The 23,692-nt window shown below is 46.3% G+C and overlaps 3 protein-coding genes across 3 annotated transcripts in view; all 3 read right to left on the bottom strand.

Annotated features, from left to right (window-relative positions):
- The window catches only part of LOC311062531 (C-C motif chemokine 4-like), a 405,685-nt gene that overhangs the window by 66,576 nt on the left and 315,417 nt on the right, over nucleotides 1-23,692 (bottom strand). The gene's annotated exons all lie outside the window — the stretch shown is intronic.
- The window catches only part of LOC311062529 (C-C motif chemokine 14-like), a 47,854-nt gene that overhangs the window by 6,038 nt on the left and 18,124 nt on the right, over nucleotides 1-23,692 (bottom strand). The gene's annotated exons all lie outside the window — the stretch shown is intronic.
- Nucleotides 11,161-23,470, bottom strand: LOC311063790 (C3a anaphylatoxin chemotactic receptor-like; the record flags this gene model as incomplete). The annotated part of the gene is made up of 2 exons (XM_084083390.1): nucleotides 11,161-12,051; nucleotides 22,982-23,470. The coding sequence occupies 2 exons, from the start codon at nucleotides 23,468-23,470 to the stop codon at nucleotides 11,434-11,436; spliced, it is 1,107 nt and encodes a 368-aa protein (XP_083939516.1). The 3' UTR covers nucleotides 11,161-11,433.

The following is a 23,692-nucleotide window of genomic DNA, read 5'->3' as shown; positions in this document are numbered from 1 at the left end:
TTCATGCAGGGCGACGCCCCCTCTTTGCTCCAAACACCGATTGGTTGCTGGCTTCATGCAGGGAGACGCCCCCTCTCAGGTCTGAACATGCCCCCTCTCACATCACATGTTTGCACCGCCGCCATTGTTCCAACACCAGTGTCCGCGCAGCCTAAAGCCCCGCCCTCCCCTCTACACACTGAGTTCTTCATGCCGTATCACTCTGCAGAGAGGCATCAGAATTTTGTATTAAATTATAGAATGCACCAAAACATTAATAAGTGTCGACTTGAATCTATTTAAGCCACAATAAAGCCCCGCTTTTTTTGGGGTTTATTTCGCATAGTTTTAGATGATTTTCCGTGCACATTTCTTCATTTAAGCATCGCGAGCTGCGAACGGCCTTTTTGCATGTAGTTGAAGCGCAAGGGGGGGAGAGAGTCGCAGATAGACAGCTGGAGAGTTGAATAACCTCCTCTTCAAATAACCAGATTTATTTACCAAAGTAGCCTATGTAGGCGACCTACATGTTTATGTTTTAGCTTAGACACGGGTAGCCTACAATAGTTGGTAGATGATTGGTTTCTTTTAGGAGCGCTTTGTGATGCACCGTGCAGTTAAATCCGCGGTGTCAATAAATTCCACTGCCCGCTCTTTGATGAGTCCTCCATCCTCCATGAATCGAATACAAACTGCAACTAGTTCCCGTTTGGAAAGCGGGAAATCTTTATACGCGAGTAGGCCTATTGCAAAATATTGTCCAATGTCCACTGAGTTCAGCCTTTATTTTACCAAGCAGGACTGATGCTGCAGCCTGAAGCAGCTTGTCATGAAAGTGGTTTAGGCGGTCGATCGCGGTGGCTACCGTTCGTTTAGGCGTCCTCGCGTCGATGAGTTTGCTCTGGACAAACTTTTTTTTTCACGCTGGTGCCATTGCTGCCTCTCTGCTGTCTCAACAATCAAAAATGAAGAGAACGAGGCCAGGACATGTGTGTGCTGTTTATATTGTGCGCTTATGTCATGACGTAGAAAACCGGTTCTGTGAATGAGGGACACAGACAGACACATTTCACACTCGAGTGTGAAATGGGATTCTGAGAATACACATTGGCTCAATTGCTCAAGAGACCCAACATCCTCCAGACACGCAGGACGTAGAGAGAATGGATGTGTATTACGTTATTTGTCAGCCTTAAGTATAGGGGCGATATTCATAGTAATTACACAAAAAGCTGTCTGGTGGAAGGAAGGCACAGTGGCCCTCATTTATCAACGCGGTGCAGCCCGAATAATGAACGTACGGCGATATCACCGCACCTTTCGGCATTTATCAATATATCCTGACGTGGCCTTCATCCTACTTTACGCTGAGATCTCACGTCTGGTCGAGACCAGTTGTTGACGTTGCCTGCGCCCGTTTATTCCATTCTAGACCTGCGGAGCAGACGGTCTGACAGGCATCTGGACACATATATCCACTCCAAAATGTATATGTACACTAATAAATAATCCCTGTGAAAATATAACATTTTATAAAGTAATTTAAACAAACTGCTTTAACAGTCACTCGGTTAAGCTTGCAGATCTGCATGGCTGCGTTGGCTATTTGAAAATAGCAGATCTACAAGCTCACAACAGGTCCCATTGCGATGTTGTGAGCTTGTGGATCTGCTATTTTCAGCGCAGCAGCGATTCTGCGAGATCATTTTCGGGAGCCCCGACATTCTTTTCATGGACAGTGAGGTCTACAAACTTACAGTAGCTTGTCCTATGTTATGGAGTTATGTCATAGAGTTATGTAGGCTACACAACCTGGCTGGGTTAAGGATATAAACCCGACGCTCCAATATTAACGTGGCGGCACGGAATCACTGCATTCCGCCCGAGTCTCAAAATGCACAATTTGTGAGCGCCATCATGTTCACACATTACAACAACAATAAGGCTCAAACCCATTCAGGGACATTAATCACTTATACAAAATGTTTTGCATCAATGAAGTCAATAACATGCTATTCAATCTGTCGCATCATACACATGGACATAGTAAATGCATCTGTATGTTTACACATTGAAATGTGAAAACATAGTGGAGCACAATAGCATAAGTGTAATGTCACCTTAAACATGTAGGCTAGCTTTGTTGTTTTATAGCAATAGTATATAAATTAATTTCCTGTCATCAAACCTATGTATTCCTTTTTACGTTACTGTATGTGTTGTTTAGCATAGGACAACCACAACATTCAGGTCAGCTGTTTGTAACATCGCATCCGGGGTACTACAGCCAACTTCATTGTCAAGACAACATAGAGAGTGTGTGAATGGCCCCTGCTGGACGGGCTGCTTTCCCAGTTAGCAGTACTTCATAACGTCACTATATCACACAGGTTTATAGACCTTTAGTTATGAATTGCATTGCAAACTGACGTGATTCAAATATAAATGAAATGGCATGGTGGAAAGAAGTGATCGAATGTTTTACTTAAGTAAAAGTATCAATACTGCAATGTACAAGTACTGCATGATGAGAAAGGATTCGGAGATAATAATGTGCTTCAGTAAAACTATTAGTATTTAAATGGGCTTACAGTACCCAAAGTACAAAAATGTTTGCAAATAGCAGATGTGGAGCTGACAACGCAACTTAAACTACGACAAACTAAGCGTTATTCTCTGCCAGCCCTTGAAATACCCGTACACACAATTAGCTTTGGTGCCATGAGGTCAGCTTGTACATGGGCAGTTTAAAACATATTTTTTATAGGCTAGGCTACATGTTACCACTTGAAAATGGGACATTGTGCATAATGACTACTTTTACATTTGATACTTTACGTACATTATGAAGCCAATACTTTTGTACTTGTGAAACTCTAGTAGGCTACATGTGGAATTCCGGACCATTTGTAACAGAATATTTTAATATTGTTAGCCTTCAGTGCTATCATGCACAGTTCTAAACTAATTCGTCTCATCGTCCGACAACAGCACAGTCAAATGCAAAAATCACACATTGCAAAAAGCACACATTTCTTTGATGATGATGTTGCTTTGGTAATTGTTGTCGGCCAACCGAGCGCGTCCTCCTCTCGGAATGGGTCGCTCCGCTCTGCTCAGCTCTTTGATGAACAGCTGGCTCTCCCGCACGTCCTCCACGTTGCTTGTCCGACTCGGAACCGAAGTCCCTCTCGTCTCGTGGGGGTTGGTTTGGCAGAGATGATTACGTTTCGCCTCTCCCACGACGCTCGTCGACAAGAGACCCACGACGTCGAGCTAGCTTAGCACTCCTCACGTGAACAACACCAATCTCCGTACTTTCCTCGTCGCACGGGCTGACTGTTAAATAACTGTACCGATATCTGAGCTCAACCTAACTCAAGCTATTCCCTTCGGTCCAGGGACGAATACACGTAGTAGATTTGGCGTAAAACACTCAAACTACAACACAACAACTACACATAAAAACACGCAAAACCGATACTGACTTTTGGTAATTTATTAACACACACACACACACACACACACACACACACACATGGTTACTAAACTACTAATACTTGGTACAGTATCTGATAGCCTCAGCCAGCCCAAGAGAAACTACACACATTAGCTCTCCTTAAAGTGGGTGCTAAAGATAAGCATTGTTAAGTTGCTGTTGCAGTAGAAGTAGGTTATTTAACTGTAAACAGAAAACACACAAATGGAAAATACTATTAAAACTACGCAAACAACATGTATAATAAAATAACACACAAAATGACCATTTTCCATGCACAATTGTTTACCAGCTCGCATTCAACGTGCAGTCGTTCTCGTATGCTGGGATGAAATGCTCTTTCAGATGTAAACAACTTTACTGCGCATGTGCAAGACCACTCGTGGAATTCCTTTGCAATAACACACAAGTTTCACATAAACACGGATGTTTGTCGCATCACAAAATTAAGTCATTCTTCCCATGACATCTTAACCCTGAATCTACATTTCCACAGGAATCAAAACCACAAAGAACATTTGCAAATTGGAGTAAATACGGTTAAATGTGTGGTAAAAGTGGAATCGAAAATAACAGTGCGTCCTCCGTGCGCTAGCCTAACTTGGTTAATAATGCGCTTGTATGAGGTTACCAAACACACTGTTTTTAGCCAAACACAGTACTGTCCGCTATTAATTACTTACTTATCGACGCAAGTCACGTTATTATGCTTTTTCATGGCCTTGTAAAGACGATCACTTCCGCATTTTCTTCTTCGGTGGTATAAACTATGACACGGTTGCCAGATTTTCGAGAGAGAAATAAGCAACCAGGTCAATGAAAACAAGCCCAAAGATGTAAGTGACTATTAGGCTATATGAGCACTATAAACCTATATGCATCGGCTTTTTGAAAATAGACGATTTGGAAATAGCCGATCTACAAGCTCACAACAAAATAATAAAAACAAATAAAAAGCAACTAGCAATATTTGCAAGCAACTTCACAGAGAACGAGGTCGCTTATAATTACTATACATGGCAACACTAGTTACAAACAAAACATGTGTCATGAAATAGCAGATCTACAAGCTCACAACGCGTCGCCGCCTTGTGAGCTTGTAGATCTGCTATTTTGTATTTTGATTGAATACTGTATTTACAAAAGTATTTGTAGCTATGATTCCCTGCTTTCATATGACATGAAATAACAAAAATGAAAAAAGCCTAGATGACTTATCTGTTGTCGTGGTGGGTTAGATAGATAGATAGATAGATAGATAGATAGATAGATAGATAGATAGATAGATAGATAGATAGATAGATAGATAGATAGATAGATAGATAGATAGATCGATAGATAGATACACACATGCATTTTTTTTTTAATCTCAATAGCACAATACCTCCCTACAGCAAACCACATCCCATCTTTTACTTTACTTTTAAAGACCCACCCACACAACAGCATTACTTCAATTCACGTCTACACAAAGTAGCTTCAATGATGTACATGTTAATGCTTAATACCTTTTCATGCCACCTCATGCATTGTTTTTCTCCTCTGAATGTACATAGCCATGGCAGGATATGGCCTTCGACATAAGGTCTTACAGTGGCCTTCATGTAACATCACTGGTAATTAGAGTCCGACCGATAGGGATTTTTGTGACCGATACCGATAACCGATTTTAGAGAGGTTTGGATTATATCGGTCACCGATAACCGATATGCAACCGATATTGTGAATTTTATTAGCTGGAATGAAAATAGGCCTTTTCTGTTTGTTTTTTTTTACATTTACTCAAGTACTGTACTTAGGAAAATTTTAAGTAAAATTTTGAGGTATTTTTTTTACTATTATTATTATTATTAGTAGTAGTAGTAGTAGGCTAGTAGTAGTAGTAGTAGTAGTAGTAGTAGTAGTAGTAAAGTATTGGAAAGTATTTCCAATTTTCAACACTTTTACTTCTACTCCATCTCAGAGGCAAATATTATACTTTTACTCCACTACAATTATTTGAAAACTTTAGTTACTAGTTACTTTGTAGATTAAGCTCTAGAATATTATAAACAAAACACACATTAACCACTTCAGCCCTACACATATCTGCCATTTGAAAATAGCAGATTTACAAGCTTGTAGATCTGCTATTTTCCAAAGATTTTTATACATTTGAAATCTTGTTGAACAGGACATCGTGACAGTCGACCGTCGTGTATCCATGGCTATTATTCCCTCTAACATTTCCCATGTTTTTGTGTATTGAAATAATGTCATGCATATTTGTCCAGTGCATAGCCTACTGCAGGCCTTGTTGACTAGATTTAGGAGAGATTTTTAAGCTCTTGCTCCTGAAATGATCGATTATTTTTAAGGGGAAACGCCATCATTTAACATGCAAGTCAATGGGTGAGAAGGAGATTGCCAGGCACAAATGGTAGTGTAGGTAATTAATGTATTTGTGCAAGATGACCCTGCTACTGTATATAAAATGTGTATATTACTCGTTCATCATGGTTCATGTTCAAATAGCTCAATCCAAAATATAATGCTGTAGGCCTAAGTGTTAAGGTTGTTACACACCGGGGCGATTTTTTCGTGCGAATAATGCGTTTTTTTTTTAAACCTTATAAAGTCAATGGCTCCGTACATGGAGCGAAAAAGCGAAAAAGCGAAGCGAAAAAGCGTCTTTTAATTATTCGGAACGAGTCCGAATTTTGCGTATATTCGCTATTTTCGCCGGTGTGTAAGGACCTTAAGGCTGTATTTACGCACCTGCTTAATTGTAATTAATGCTTCAACATAATTATGACCGGTATTTTTTATCAGATGTCTGATAAATTTGATTCATTCCGGACATTGGGACCAGCAGGTTACAATCCTATATCGCAACCCCTGGTATACCACATTGCTTAGCAGAGTTCAGTGATGCAAATGCATGTCAAGTTGATCAACAGATTGTATTATTCCCCAATGCAATAACAGTACTGAAATGAAGGCTATAAGGGCAATAATGGGAGCCCTTTTTTTTAAAAGTAACTTCAAAGTTACTTTTCACAGTAACGCATTACTTTTTGGTGTAAGTAACTAGTAAAGTAACTGAGTTACTTTTAAATGAAGTAACTAGTAATGGCATTGGTAACTGGTCACTGGTTTTCAGTAACTAGCACAACACTAGCACAACACTACAACGGTGTCTAACCGAGAGTTATACTTCTCCAGTACAACGGTGTCTAACCGAGAGTTATACTTCTCCAGTACAACGGTGTCTAACCGAGAGTTATACTTCTCCAGTACAACAGTGTCTAACCGAGAGTCCATGCAGATCACAGTTGACAAATATTATATATTATCAGAGCTATTATTAATGTTATCGGTTTTATCGGGATGACGTCATAATTCCTGATATCGAACCGATAATTATCGGGCCGATACTTATCGTGCACTAATAATTTTATCGCAAATTTATTTTTATATTTTTCTCTGTTGTTGGTGACAACTCTAGTGCGTCCCATGGACGCCACGACGGTGTCATGAATGCGTCCTTTCACAATATTGTGCGTCAGCGACGCAGGACGCAGGCCTATGAGCATCTCTGCTCAGTGCGGCTGCAGAGTTCATGTGCAACATCTTGCATGCATGGCTGTGGCTTTACAGTTTTCCTTCGCCGTGTCTGTAGGTCACCCCCAGGGACCCCCAAGGGTCTCCAGGGACCCCTAAGGGGGGGGGGGGGGAACGCGGACCTCCTTTTTTTTTTTTTTTTTTCATCCCATGCTTTTGGACCCCCAAAACTATTTTCTTTTTTGGGGGGGGGGGGGGGGGGGGGGGCCTGCGCCGTCCATCATGACATCTATGTCATTCTTTCTTGTTTTGTCTCTGTGCATTTGCACATTCGTGAAATATGTCCTCTGCATTTACCCATCCTAACCATTACGAGCAGTGGGTGCTATTCACTGCCATTGACGGTGCTCTCCGTCATTAAAAAAAAAATATATATATATATATATATATATATATATATACAGCATATACAGGGTGAATAGGGTGGGGCCAAGCACGGATCCTTGGGGGGCACCACAAGTTACGGGTTGGGTGGGGGAATGAGCACCTCCCATGGAGACACACTCGGTCCTTCCGGTCGGGTAGGACCGGAACCAGTCCAGGGAGGTGTCACAGAGTCTGATGGTGGAGTGGAGGCGATTGAGGAGGATGGTGTGATCAACTGTGTCAAAAGCTGCAGTGAGGTCCAGGAGGATGAGGAGGGAGGGGGAGCCATTGTCAGAAGCAGTGAGGATGTCATTGGTGACCCTTACCAGTGCTGTTTCGGTACTGTGAGCGGAGTGGAAACCAGACTGGAATTTTTGCTGTGGGAAAGATGTCCAGGGTGCATGTGGAAGGCTTCATCCGGCTGATGGTGTCCTCAACCTCTTGCTGCGTGGTGGGAGAAAAGCAACAGAGAGGCTGGGAGGTTCCAGACTGTGGGATGGCAGTTGGAGCAGATGGAGTGGGGGGGCCGGAGAGGGAGGAACGGATAGTGTCAACTTTGGTTCTGAAGAAGACCATGAAGTTGTTGCACTGTTCGGCAGTGATGGTTCTGTTTGAAGGGGGTTGAGGTTTTAGGAAGTGATTTATAGTTGAGAAAAGTGTATAGTATAGTATAGTATAGTTAGTGTAGTCCTTTTGGTGTTCCCTGTAGGCCATTTTATGAACCGTGAGCCCTGAGGTCTTGAGCCGCCGTTCCAGGACACGCCCAGCAGCCTTCATTTTCCGCAGCTTGCTGGTGAACAATGGAGCTGAACGTGAGAATGTGACTGTTCTTGATTTTAATGGGCGTGAATGTCAAGGAGCCTGCTCAGGGATTGGTTGTAGTAGCCCACCGATTCATTTGCTGATGAATGGGTTGCAGAGGCGAGATGATGGAGGTCCAAGGTCAAGGTGTCCGGGTTGATGTGTTTGAAGTTTCTGAAGTGGATTTCACGCTTCGGTTTGGTGTAGTGTGGGAGGGTGGAAATGGAAGTTCCATGGAAATGACCTTGTGGTCGGACACGCCCATTTCGTAGACTAGTATGTTACTAACCGAGGCTGACTCATTGATAACTAGATCTAATGTGTGCCCCTTTATGTGTGTGGGGACATGGATGTGTTGTGAGAGGTTAAGGCAGTCCAGTAGTTGTAAAAACTCAGATGCAAAAGGGGAGGAGGGGTTGTCTACAGTACGTGGATGTTCACGTCACCGAGGATTAGGATGTTGGGGGATGGGTGCAGAGTGATGTGAGGAGGTCCTGTATTTCCGAGATGAAAACTGAATTTGGTTTCAGTTTGGGTGAAATACACTATTTTACAGCAGCTAAAGTTATTTCTGTTTCCTATGTGTTGTTTCTTGTCCGGTTGATGTTGTCCGGTTGATGTTTTGTCTTCATTTTTTTGTTATTGTTTTTTTTTTTTTTTTATATGTTACTGTATACTGTACTGCTGTCTCTAGGACCCCCTCGAAAACGAGATCCTGAATCTCAAGGGGTTACTCCTAATAAAGAATTTCAACATTGGTATTGGTGTATTTTTTGTCTCTGTACATTTGCACATACGTGAATTTTGGCCTCTGCATTTGCATCTTACCTATTAGGTGCTATTAATACTGTACTACTGTTTAGGGGTTAAAGTGTCTTAAAGAGATAGTTCACCCCCAAAATGACTTTTTTCTACTGATTAGTCACCCCATGGAGACTTAAATTCATGGATATTTTTTTGTTTTTGTCGCATTCCTAAGCCAATAATTTGATGACCAGTTGATGACCACACACACACACACACACACACACACACACACACACACACACACACACACACACACACACACACACACACACACACACACACACACACACACACACACACAATGGCTGGTTCTTCGGTTTGGAAGATCATAGGAAGAATAGAGTTGTAGGCATGGTGCAGCCTGAACACAAGGTAGCCCTTCAGTGAGGGGGTCCGGTGGCTCTGTTACGCAGTGGGGGCATTTTCCAATTCCTGGCATGGTTTGGATCCACATGTCCCTTTAGGACAAAGTTATCCTGATGGTGTGTTTTAACAGCGGGCGATTCAGGATAATATTTTCCGGAAGTGCATTATATGTCTATGAGAGCCGGCAACTACTGGCGATGAGGCGAAGTGGGCGGGGGGACGATGTCGATCTCAAAAGATGGATTTTATTTATCTTTTGGACGATGTCGCCCGGCGACCGTCCGGAGACTCGCCCGCTGTTAAAACATACTGTCAGTGATCATCTTTATCCTATGATGAGAAATGTTTTGCAAAAAGCGTCCTCCTGGTGGCGCTATAACAGGCCCATGTGAAACATTTGGGTCGTCGAGGGAGTGTGCAGCCAACGATGCCAGAGATTAGTAGCCTGGTTCCAGACCATAGACCCCGCCCACTCTCTGAGTGAACTGCCTCTCTTGGTCTGGTGTTGTAATGTGAACCTTGGATTTATTCGGTACAAAAGGTACCGTCCAATGAGAATCAGAGGTAGGGGTGGGGATCCCTTGTGATTGGTTTTCGAAACCAATTCTAATTGGTTTTCGAAACCAATTCTAATTGGTTTAGGGACATTCTAATCCCCTTGTAATCGCCTGAAGCTCCACGCAGCTTCAGTCTGACATTCAGGCTACGACATTAGCTGTCCACACACGGACAGGGCGACAGACACACACACAGACACACGGACACACGGACGGACGGACAGGGTGCAAAACATAGTCTCAGCCATGCTTTTCGGCCTGGCGGAGACAATAAATAGACAGAGAGAAAAAACAGGCACAAAAAAAGAAAAAGAAAAAAAGAAGGTTCTACTAGTACCTAGAATTAAGGAAACAAAACTGTGGGCAGTGTTTGTTCTGAGGAAACTAAGCTGAGAGGTGTTATATTAATACACATTATCTGCATCCTGAATGCACTGAGATGCTGCATAGACGTGCACTTTATACACTTTAACTTATCATAACACTGTGTGTGTGTGTCCTCAATGCACTGCATGATGCATGGACGAGCACTTTATCAAATCTCTACTTATACTACATGCTGCTTGTACATGCTGTGATGTTTCAATGCAATCGTCCTGTTACTGAGAGCCACACTCTAATTCCAGTGAATGTATTCTAAACATAATGTATGCATAGTTTGGTTCTAGCTGTGGAACCAGCATGCATTTGTGTGTTGGGGTTGTGGAGGCCCTGAGACAGTTTCAGGCCCAGAGGCCCATGGACTCAGGATCTGGCCCTGTCTACAATTCAAGACTTATAGTCCAAAACGTTAAGTGAAACAGTTGCACCATCTGTTGTACAAAATCTATCCAGCCCACAGCTTCCTCATGTCCTGACAGCTGCGTCCCATGGCTGACACAGCTCTGGGTATAGGCAACCCGGCCTGGTGGAGATCTGCCCTCATAGGAGCGCACATTTGTAGTATTTAGAATATACTGTAAGCCTTATAAATATGATCACCACACAATTTTGTAGTTGCAAATAAAGCAAAATGCAGTGTGCAGCAGCATCATCATCATATTTCTGTCAAATACAAATCCAATGGCCAAAACAAACAAATAAACAAACATAAAATGAAATGTGTTTTGTACTGTGTACAATTACAAACTCACACCTGAATCAAGAAAATGAAGAATCAGCTTTACTGTCACATCTCTGGTTTACAGGTGTAAAGAAGTGGGTGATTTTCTTTTTTACGTAAGCTCCATCATTTTGCTGTTATTCAGAAAGGGAGAAGAAGAAAAAGGAAGGAGGACAGGGAGAGGGAGGGCAGGGAGGACAAAAATCAACCATTAAAGAAGCATGTCAAAGAGATCCTCCAAACAATACTGGTTTTAAAACTCTTAACTTCAACATGTTATTTTTCATAACTGCTTCAAGCTCTGAGAACGTACTGAGAAAAAAAGCCACATTAAAGTCTATTCAAGGATAACCCTAAACCTGTGCCTCAGCCGAGGCAGTCTCTTGACTGGTGGTCCCTGGGTTTGTGGAAGTGTTGGTCTGAGGCAGCTCTTCAGTGAAGGCGTTCTCCAGCACTTTTAGGACAGATCTGCTAACTTCAATCTTGAAATCCTGACCCATGAACACGTACAACAGCGGGTTCACGCAGCTGTTGATATATGCCAGGCAGAAAGTTATGATGCTCACATGTTCCAGTGTTTCAGAGTACTGAGTGTACCCTGCCGCCATGAAATCCATCAACCGAATTTGTTGCATGATGTGAAAGGGGGACCAGCACAGGAAAAATGTGGTGATAACAGCTGCTATGATTTTGAAGGGACGACCTGATTGGCTGGCCAGCGAGCGATTCCTCCTGATCCGGTGGATGATGACAGAATAGCAGAAGACGATGACTGTGAAAGGGACCACGAATCCCATGAGGAAGCGAGTGATGGTCATGGCCCCAAGTCGAAACTTCTCCAACGATAACTCTGCGGATGTAGTGACGATATTATCGGTGAGTGCAAAGTTGGTGCGGCACATAATGGTGTTGTCTAAAGGGGAGGCGCGTGTGTCCTTAAAGATGAAGTATGGGGAGCTGAGAGCCAAGGCCTGTACCCAGACACCCAGACTCACACAAGACGCCTTTCTGACGCTGCGGTGGTTCCTGGCCAATAGGTTGTTCTTGCCAGCTTTGTGCCGAATCCTGAAACTGAAGGGTTGTAAATCAAGGTACCATCTGGTGATCCTAGCATTGCGATCCTTCATTGTGTTGATCCAAGACAGAGCTTTGTGGTCTGTTTCAACATCAAACTCCCTTCCAAGGAGGTAATAGCGCAGACTTTCCAATGCCCATTTGATGGCTAAGCCCTCCTTCTCAATCGTTGAATACCTGGTCTCCCTGGGTTCCAACTTACGACTTAGATACAACACGGGTCTCTCCTTTCCCTCATCCCCTTGTAGCAAAACGGCTCCAAGCCCAACATCCGAAGCATCCGTCTGGACTACGAAGCGCTTCTGAAAATCAGGACTACAGAGGACAGGAGATGAACACATTGCATTCTTGAGAGCAGCAAATGACTGCTCACATTCTGGGGACCACTTAATGGGGTTGGGTGCTGCTTTCTGAGTTAGGTTAGTTAGAGGGGTGGCAAGAGTGGAGTAGTGGGGGAGAAAGTTGCTGTACCATCCTATAAGGCCTAACAGAGACCTCACCTGTCGTTTGGTGCGTGGGCGCTCTGCATTGCGGATGGCTTCGACTTTGTCCACGAGAGGGCGAATGTATCCCCCTCCCAACTGGAATCCGAGATACTGGACCTCACTCTTGGCCCACTCACACTTTTGAGCATTGAGGGTCAAACCTGCTCTTTCGATGCTCGTCAGGATCTGTCGCAGGTGTTGGAGATGGTCCTCCCAGGAGTAGCTGAAGATGACCACGTCATCCAGGTAAGCAGCGCTGAAGGCTTCCAAACCTCTGAGGACTTTGTCCATCAACCTCTGGAACGTTGCAGGCGCTCCATGAAGTCCAAATGGCATTACTGTGAATTGGTACAGTCCAGATGGTGTGCGGAATGCAGTGTACTGCTTTGATGTCTCCTCCAGTGGAATCTGCCAATAACCTTTGCAAAGGTCCAGGGTGGTTATGTACTTGGCATTTCCAACACGCTCCACCAGGTCATCGATTCGAGGCATGGGATATGCGTCAAAGCAGGAGACAGCATTGACTTTTCTGAAGTCAATACATAGTCGTTGAGAACCATCCTTCTTAGGCACCATCACCATGGGACTGGACCACTCACTCTCAGATGGCTCGATTACCCCCAGGTCAATCATCTTCTGGATCTCCTCCTTAAGAGACACTCCAAGCCTTTCTGGGATCCGGTATGGCCTCTGGCGAATGGGAGAAACTGCTTCCTTTAGGCGGATGGTGTGCTGGGACAACGGGGTTCGCCCTGGACCCTCTCGGAACAGCCCAGGCATCTCCCACAGAAGCCTCTGTAACGCCTGTTGCTGTTGGGATGGCAGGTGCTCCAGGTGAAGAGTTTTCGGCTGGAGGAGTTGCTGTAGGTTTGAGTCAGACTCACCATCTTCCTCCTGGACCTGACGCACCAGTAACACTTCAGCAGATGGAACCTCACGCTCCTTCCACTCTTTGAGGAGGTTGATATGGTAGACCTGGGTTGCTTTCCCCTTGTCGGCATGAGCCACCTCGTACGTCACTGGTCCCATCTTCTTCAGCACCGGATAGGGCCCCTGCCATTTTGCCAGCAGTTTGTTACTGCACGTTGGTAGTAAGAGTAGGACTTTCTGACCAGGTTTTAGCTCCCTCTGTCGAGCCCTTTTGTCATACCAGCACTTCTGCTTCTGCTGCGCCCTCTCCAGGTTATCTTTTGCCTCCTCCCGGTACTTCTCCAGGCGGTCACGCATTTGGAGCACGTAGGACAGGATTCCGTCCGGCGCTGGGGTTTTGGATGTCTCCCACTCCTTCCTCAAGAGATCCAGTGGTCCCTGCACCGGCCATCCATAAAGCAGCTCGAAGGGGGAAAATCCAGTTGATGCTTGTGGCACCTCCCTGTAGGCAAACAAGACAAATGGTAACCACTTATCCCAGTCTCGGCCGGTATCAGAGACAAACTTACGCAACATCTGTTTCAAGGTTTGGTTGAATCTCTCGACCAACCCATCAGTCTCGGGATGGTATGGAGTGGTTCGAATGCCTCTGATGCCCAGTTCCTTCTGCAGCTGTTTCATCAGGCCAGAAGTGAAGTTGGTACCTTGGTCAGTAAGGATCTCCTCAGGGACCCCTACACGGGAGAAAAGCTGGACAAGTGCACCGATTATCTTTGGTGTCTTTATGCTGCGGAGAGGAAAAGCTTCTGGGAATCGAGTGGCATAGTCACAGATGACGAGTATGTACTGGTAACCAGAGCTGCTCTTCTCCAGGGGACCAACCACATCCATGGCTATGCGCCGGAAAGGGGTACTGATGATCGGTAATGGGTGTAATGGAACCTGTTTGGGTTTGCTGTGTGTGGTGATTTGACACTCTGGGCATGTGGTGCAGAAATGCTTAACATCAGTATACATAGTAGGCCAGTAAAACCGTGACCCCAACCTCATGTATGTTTTCTGCTGCCCTAGATGACCTGCCCATGGTACTGTATGTGCCAGATGTAAAACAAGGGACCTACAACTGGTTGGTACAACTAGGCGTTTACCTGCATCCCCCATTACATACAGAATGTCATTATCAACCATGAAATGTGGACCAGAGAGTTTGTTTCCCTCCCCATCCTCAACCTGCTTGTACAAGAAAGACAGAGAAGGATCAGACATTTGCAATTGGCGTATGTCATTTGGAATGTCCCAATTGACACTTAAAGGCTCAGGATAGGTCTCTAGACTCTCTGCCTTATGGAAGGTTCCTTCCATTTTCTCAATGCGGCGTTGACGCCGTGGTTTTCTTGGGCCTTTGGAACCACCCTCACACAGATCACCATCAAGATCTGGGAGGGGCTCCAGGCCAGCTTTAACCTGGGACCTTGTGACCACAGCACACATTTCAATTTTCTGTTCGTGCGCTGCAATTAGATCCCGCAAAATTGGCAAATCCCTCCCCAGGATACAATCAACAGATAAGTGGTCAATAACCCCCACCTGTAGCAAAAATGCCTGCCCATCTACACCAATGGTAACCTCAGAGGTGGGGTATGGTTTCTGATCCCCGTGCACACATTCAATGTCAGTTTTGTTCCCATAGTCAATACCACTGTCAGGCAGATAGCATTTCTTAATCAAAGACATAGAACTTCCGCTATCCAACAATGCTAACATTTGTATCCCATTAACAGTCACTGGTTGAAATGAGGCATCTTCTGACTTCATGGTGCGTAATTCTCTAGACACCGCCTGGCGGGGCACATAACAGTAACCAGACAGTTTCGGTTTCTTAAGTGGGCAGTCTGAGGCCTTGTGGCCAGGCTGCTGGCAATAGTAACAGATGATTTCCCTGCTACTAGCCTGCTGCCTGTTTCTACCAAACCCCACATTCCCCTGAGTCCCATAGTTACCCTTCGGCCCTTCTTGCCGGTGGTCGCTTTGGCCTCGGTTGGGCGGACGTTGTGGTGGCCTGGCAGCTGGTGTTTTCCGGGCGTTGACGTACTGGGTTGCAAGTTTGGCTGCTTCCACACCGGTGGGGGGCTCACGCTCCTTGACCCAGGTGCGGATGTCAGGTGGAAAGACGCGCAACATCTGCTCCAACACGATGGTTTCCCCGATGTCCTCCACGCTGCACTGGTCAGGCTTCATCCACCGACGATAAAATCCTTTCAAGCGCTGGTAGGTTTCGTTGGGGGATTCACCGTGGGGGAGCGAAGTGTCTCGAAAACGCCGGCGATACGTCTCTGCTGAGATATCGAACTTCTCCAACAAGGCTTCCTTCAGGTCCGGATAGGAGTCGGAACGCTCCTCGTCCATGGCAGAATAAGCCTCCAATGCCTTTCCCGTCAGCAAAGGCACCAGCCTGCAAGCCCACTCAACATCTGGCCACGCCCAAGTCTTCGCAATTCGTTCAAATCGGAGGAGGTAATTCTCCATGTCCTCATCTGCTTGAAATGGAATCATCTTGGGATCCTTACGTCGTGCTGGTGGTTGCTGCTGTGGTACCGGTGGTACTGCTGGCGGCTCCTGCTGCGGTGCTGGTGGTGCTGCTGGCGGCTCCTGTTGCGGTGCTGGTGGTGCTGGTGGTGCTGCTGGTGGCTCCTGCTGCGGTGCTGGTGGTGCTGCTGGCGGCTGCCTAGCAGCTTGGATGGCCTCACGTATGCCACGCATTTCCCCCACCAACAGGGCTTCTCGGTCCCTCTGCGAACCCATGAACCGCCGCAGCAGATGAACAACCTCCTGCTGGGCCGGTACCGCTCGGCGACGGGGAGATGACGGCCGATGGTGAGGTGATGGGCCTTCATCCTCCTCCTCCTATTCCTGCTCCTCTGCCGCCTCAGGCTCCGGTTTTGATGTTTTGCTTCTTGTTTGAATTCTCTTTCCCCCCACGGGGACCTTTTTCCGGGTGGCCATATCCCACCACTGCCACCAAATGTCACACTTCGTCCCAGTGTGGGTAGAATATGGCGGAAACACTGGAAGCAACGCAGTCCTTAGATGCAAACAAGTGTTTTTTTTATTCACCTTTTTTTTAGAAAAAGAAGTCCCAGGGAATACAAACAAACAGAAACACAATACTGGCCAGATTGGCTATAGGTCTGCTCCCTACTGCAGCCCTTCACTGACTGCCTGGGCAGTGGTAGGCACCCTTCTTTAAAGGCTAAGCCCCTCCCACTGGACCATACCAATCCTAAATTGATTAATTCAATTTACCCAAAACCAGTTATTTCCTCCATGTCTAAAGACATTATACTTCACAATTTAACACGTTTAAAGTGTCCTCACATTAGCACATTTCCCACAGTACTAATAATCCATAAAACAATTAGAATACCACATTTTACTCAAACCCCCAGTTGGTATGGTACAGCAGGTATGGACTGAGCATGCTCACTACAAACAGACAGGCACTATAAAAGGCTGCCTGCAGCTACACTCGGGTCCTTCGTCACTGCCCAGAACCAGGAAACACTGTGGTAAGAGAAAGAAAAGAACAGTCAAACATTTGCCAAAAGAACATTCCCTGCAACTTAAAAATAAAGAACAATTTTACCCTTTAACCCTGTGTTGTGTGAAATCATTTAGATCATAAGTGAAAACAATACAATACAGGAAACATACTAAAAGCTGTTAAATGGAGTTTAGTGTGTGCACCCACCAAACTATCCTGTATGCTACCTGGCTATTGTGTAAATGGTGTATTGTGTAGTGTTGGCGTGGTTATGCAGTGTCAGTGGCAGGGTGAACTGCCACATTACCTCCCCCCTCTCCTGGCGCAGCCGTGGTGGTAAACCTGGACAGGTAGTCCGCCAATAGGTTGTTCTTGCCAGCTTTGTGCCGAATCCTGAAACTGAAGGGTTGTAAATCAAGGTACCATCTGGTGATCCTAGCATTGCGATCCTTCATTGTGTTGATCCAAGACAGAGCTTTGTGGTCTGTTTCAACATCAAACTCCCTTCCAAGGAGGTAATAGCGCAGACTTTCCAATGCCCATTTGATGGCTAAGCCCTCCTTCTCAATCGTTGAATACCTGGTCTCCCTGGGTTCCAACTTACGACTTAGATACAACACGGGTCTCTCCTTTCCCTCATCCCCTTGTAGCAAAACGGCTCCAAGCCCAACATCCGAAGCATCCGTCTGGACTACGAAGCGCTTCTGAAAATCAGGACTACAGAGGACAGGAGATGAACACATTGCATTCTTGAGAGCAGCAAATGACTGCTCACATTCTGGGGACCACTTAATGGGGTTGGGTGCTGCTTTCTGAGTTAGGTTAGTTAGAGGGGTGGCAAGAGTGGAGTAGTGGGGGAGAAAGTTGCTGTACCATCCTATAAGGCCTAACAGAGACCTCACCTGTCGTTTGGTGCGTGGGCGCTCTGCATTGCGGATGGCTTCGACTTTGTCCACGAGAGGGCGAATGTATCCCCCTCCCAACTGGAATCCGAGATACTGGACCTCACTCTTGGCCCACTCACACTTTTGAGCATTGAGGGTCAAACCTGCTCTTTCGATGCTCGTCAGGATCTGTCGCAGGTGTTGGAGATGGTCCTCCCAGGAGTAGCTGAAGATGACCACGTCATCCAGGTAAGCAGCGCTGAAGGCTTCCAAACCTCTGAGGACTTTGTCCATCAACCTCTGGAACGTTGCAGGCGCTCCATGAAGTCCTAATGGCATTACTGTGAATTGGTACAGTCCAGATGGTGTGCGGAATGCAGTGTACTGCTTTGATGTCTCCTCCAGTGGAATCTGCCAATAACCTTTGCAAAGGTCCAGGGTGGTTATGTACTTGGCATTTCCAACACGCTCCACCAGGTCATCGATTCGAGGCATGGGATATGCGTCAAAGCAGGAGACAGCATTGACTTTTCTGAAGTCAATACATAGTCGTTGAGAACCATCCTTCTTAGGCACCATCACCATGGGACTGGACCACTCACTCTCAGATGGCTCGATTACCCCCAGGTCAATCATCTTCTGGATCTCCTCCTTAAGAGACACTCCAAGCCTTTCTGGGATCCGGTATGGCCTCTGGCGAATGGGAGAAACTGCTTCCTTTAGGCGGATGGTGTGCTGGGACAACGGGGTTCGCCCTGGACCCTCTCGGAACAGCCCAGGCATCTCCCACAGAAGCCTCTGTAACGCCTGTTGCTGTTGGGATGGCAGGTGCTCCAGGTGAAGAGTTTTCGGCTGGAGGAGTTGCTGTAGGTTTGAGTCAGACTCACCATCTTCCTCCTGGACCTGACGCACCAGTAACACTTCAGCAGATGGAACCTCACGCTCCTTCCACTCTTTGAGGAGGTTGATATGGTAGACCTGGGTTGCTTTCCCCTTGTCGGCATGAGCCACCTCGTACGTCACTGGTCCCATCTTCTTCAGCACCGGATAGGGCCCCTGCCATTTTGCCAGCAGTTTGTTACTGCACGTTGGTAGTAAGAGTAGGACTTTCTGACCAGGTTTTAGCTCCCTCTGTCGAGCCCTTTTGTCATACCAGCACTTCTGCTTCTGCTGCGCCCTCTCCAGGTTATCTTTTGCCTCCTCCCGGTACTTCTCCAGGCGGTCACGCATTTGGAGCACGTAGGACAGGATTCCGTCCGGCGCTGGGGTTTTGGATGTCTCCCACTCCTTCCTCAAGAGATCCAGTGGTCCCTGCACCGGCCATCCATAAAGCAGCTCGAAGGGGGAAAATCCAGTTGATGCTTGTGGCACCTCCCTGTAGGCAAACAAGACAAATGGTAACCACTTATCCCAGTCTCGGCCGGTATCAGAGACAAACTTACGCAACATCTGTTTCAAGGTTTGGTTGAATCTCTCGACCAACCCATCAGTCTCGGGATGGTATGGAGTGGTTCGAATGCCTCTGATGCCCAGTTCCTTCTGCAGCTGTTTCATCAGGCCAGAAGTGAAGTTGGTACCTTGGTCAGTAAGGATCTCCTCAGGGACCCCTACACGGGAGAAAAGCTGGACAAGTGCACCGATTATCTTTGGTGTCTTTATGCTGCGGAGAGGAAAAGCTTCTGGGAATCGAGTGGCATAGTCACAGATGACGAGTATGTACTGGTAACCAGAGCTGCTCTTCTCCAGGGGACCAACCACATCCATGGCTATGCGCCGGAAAGGGGTACTGATGATCGGTAATGGGTGTAATGGAACCTGTTTGGGTTTGCTGTGTGTGGTGATTTGACACTCTGGGCATGTGGTGCAGAAATGCTTAACATCAGTATACATAGTAGGCCAGTAAAACCGTGACCCCAACCTCATGTATGTTTTCTGCTGCCCTAGATGACCTGCCCATGGTACTGTATGTGCCAGATGTAAAACAAGGGACCTACAACTGGTTGGTACAACTAGGCGTTTACCTGCATCCCCCATTACATACAGAATGTCATTATCAACCATGAAATGTGGACCAGAGAGTTTGTTTCCCTCCCCATCCTCAACCTGCTTGTACAAGAAAGACAGAGAAGGATCAGACATTTGCAATTGGCGTATGTCATTTGGAATGTCCCAATTGACACTTAAAGGCTCAGGATAGGTCTCTAGACTCTCTGCCTTATGGAAGGTTCCTTCCATTTTCTCAATGCGGCGTTGACGCCGTGGTTTTCTTGGGCCTTTGGAACCACCCTCACACAGATCACCATCAAGATCTGGGAGGGGCTCCAGGCCAGCTTTAACCTGGGACCTTGTGACCACAGCACACATTTCAATTTTCTGTTCGTGCGCTGCAATTAGATCCCGCAAAATTGGCAAATCCCTCCCCAGGATACAATCAACAGATAAGTGGTCAATAACCCCCACCTGTAGCAAAAATGCCTGCCCATCTACACCAATGGTAACCTCAGAGGTGGGGTATGGTTTCTGATCCCCGTGCACACATTCAATGTCAGTTTTGTTCCCATAGTCAATACCACTGTCAGGCAGATAGCATTTCTTAATCAAAGACATAGAACTTCCGCTATCCAACAATGCTAACATTTGTATCCCATTAACAGTCACTGGTTGAAATGAGGCATCTTCTGACTTCATGGTGCGTAATTCTCTAGACACCGCCTGGCGGGGCACATAACAGTAACTAGACAGTTTCGGTTTCTTAAGTGGGCAGTCTGAGGCCTTGTGGCCAGGCTGCTGGCAATAGTAACAGATGATTTCCCTGCTACTAGCCTGCTGCCTGTTTCTACCAAACCCCACATTCCCCTGAGTCCCATAGTTACCCTTCGGCCCTTCTTGCCGGTGGTCGCTTTGGCCTCGGTTGGGCGGACGTTGTGGTGGCCTGGCAGCTGGTGTTTTCCGGGCGTTGACGTACTGGGTTGCAAGTTTGGCTGCTTCCACACCGGTGGGGGGCTCACGCTCCTTGACCCAGGTGCGGATGTCAGGTGGAAAGACGCGCAGCATCTGCTCCAACACGATGGTTTCCCCGATGTCCTCCACGCTGCACTGGTCAGGCTTCATCCACCGACGATAAAATCCTTTCAAGCGCTGGTAGGTTTCGTTGGGGGATTCACCGTGGGGGAGCGAAGTGTCTCGAAAACGCCGGCGATACGTCTCTGCTGAGATATCGAACTTCTCCAACAAGGCTTCCTTCAGGTCCGGATAGGAGTCGGAACGCTCCTCGTCCATGGCAGAATAAGCCTCCAATGCCTTTCCCGTCAGCAAAGGCACCAGCCTGCAAGCCCACTCAACATCTGGCCACGCCCAAGTCTTCGCAATTCGTTCAAATCGGAGGAGGTAATTCTCCATGTCCTCATCTGCTTGAAATGGAATCATCTTGGGATCCTTACGTCGTGCTGGTGGTTGCTGCTGTGGTACCGGTGGTACTGCTGGCGGCTCCTGCTGCGGTGCTGGTGGTGCTGCTGGCGGCTCCTGTTGCGGTGCTGGTGGTGCTGGTGGTGCTGCTGGTGGCTCCTGCTGCGGTGCTGGTGGTGCTGCTGGCGGCTGCCTAGCAGCTTGGATGGCCTCACGTATGCCACGCATTTCCCCCACCAACAGGGCTTCTCGGTCCCTCTGCGAACCCATGAACCGCCGCAGCAGATGAACAACCTCCTGCTGGGCCGGTACCGCTCGGCGACGGGGAGATGACGGCCGATGGTGAGGTGATGGGCCTTCATCCTCCTCCTCCCATTCCTGCTCCTCTGCCGCCTCAGGCTCCGGTTTTGATGTTTTGCTTCTTGTTTGAATTCTCTTTCCCCCCACGGGGACCTTTTTCCGGGTGGCCATATCCCACCACTGCCACCAAATGTCACATTTCGTCCCAGTGTGGGTAGAATATGGCGGAAACACTGGAAGCAACGCAGTCCTTAGATGCAAACAAGTGGTTTTTTTATTCACCTTTTTTTTAGAAAAAGAAGTCCCAGGGAATACAAACAAACAGAAACACAATACTGGCCAGATTGGCTATAGGTCTGCTCCCTACTGCAGCCCTTCACTGACTGCCTGGGCAGTGGTAGGCACCCTTCTTTAAAGGCTAAGCCCCTCCCACTGGACCATACCAATCCTAAATTGATTAATTCAATTTACCCAAAACCAGTTATTTCCTCCATGTCTAAAGACATTATACTTCACAATTTAACACGTTTAAAGTGTCCTCACATTAGCACATTTCCCACAGTACTAATAATCCATAAAACAATTAGAATACCACATTTTACTCAAACCCCCAGTTGGTATGGTACAGCAGGTATGGACTGAGCATGCTCACTACAAACAGACAGGCACTATAAAAGGCTGCCTGCAGCTACACTCGGGTCCTTCGTCACTGCCCAGAACCAGGAAGCACTGTGGTAAGAGAAAGAAAAGAACAGTCAAACATTTGCCAAAAGAACATTCCCTGCAACTTAAAAATAAAGAACAATTTTACCCTTTAACCCTGTGTTGTGTGAAATCATTTAGATCATAAGTGAAAACAATACAATACAGGAAACATACTAAAAGCTGTTAAATGGAGTTTAGTGTGTGCACCCACCAAACTATCCTGTAGCTACCTGGCTATTGTGTAAATGGTGTATTGTGTAGTGTTGGCGTGGTTATGCAGTGTCAGTGGCAGGGTGAACTGCCACAGGGACCAGCACAGGAAAAATGTGGTGATAACAGCTGCTATGATTTTGAAGGGACGACCTGATTGGCTGGCCAGCGAGCGATTCCTCCTGATCCGGTGGATGATGACAGAATAGCAGAAGACGATGACTGTGAAAGGGACCACGAATCCCATGAGGAAGCGAGTGATGGTCATGGCCCCAAGTCGAAACTTCTCCAACGATAACTCTGCGGATGTAGTGGCGATATTATCGGTGAGTGCAAAGTTGGTGCGGCACATAATGGTGTTGTCTAAAGGGGAGGCGCGTGTGTCCTTAAAGATGAAGTATGGGGAGCTGAGAGCCAAGGCCTGTACCCAGACACCCAGACTCACACAAGACGCCTTTCTGACGCTGCGGTGGTTCCTGGCCCACACTGGCCACACCACACAAACATATCTGTCAACACTGATGACCATCAGAATGTAGATGCTGGCATACATGATCAGGAAGAGAACGGTGCTGTCCAGTTTGCACATGAATTCACCAAAAGGCCAGAAGCCGTCCAGAGCGCTTTCTGTGATTCTCAGGGGCAGGATCGCTGTGAAGAGGAAGTCGGCCACAGCGAGGTTGAGGTACCAAACGGTGTTGATGGTTTTCTTCATTTTGAAGCCCGTCACCCAGATGACAACACCGTTCCCCAACACGCCAAGCACAAAGACCAGGCTGTAAATGACGAGGCACACGATCTTGACAGATGTTTTTAGTTGTTCATCCTTGTCATTGATATCATAATCAGAATAATCATAATAAACATACTCCTCATTGTCCTGCCCCAAAGAGACGTTTCGACCAGACAAATCCATGTTATAATCTCATTTGTCCTAAAAAAGAAAACAGGTACATACTTTGTTTTATTACACCATTTCTTAATTTCTACCTACATGTATTATTATCCTTTAGGTAAATAAGACTATTACCATTTATAATGACTTAAAAACGAGTTATGTAAATACCATGTTATCCTGATAACAAGTCCACTATACAATATTTATCACTTATATATAAAAAAAAAAAAAATGACTGAA

Source organism: Gymnoscopelus microlampas (assembly GCF_963454915.1).
Source record: "Gymnoscopelus microlampas genome assembly, chromosome: 16".
In the NCBI taxonomy this organism is placed as follows: Eukaryota; Metazoa; Chordata; class Actinopteri; order Myctophiformes; family Myctophidae; genus Gymnoscopelus; species Gymnoscopelus microlampas.
Note: the sequence above shows the minus strand (reverse complement) of the source record. Positions and strands in the feature narration are given on the sequence as shown.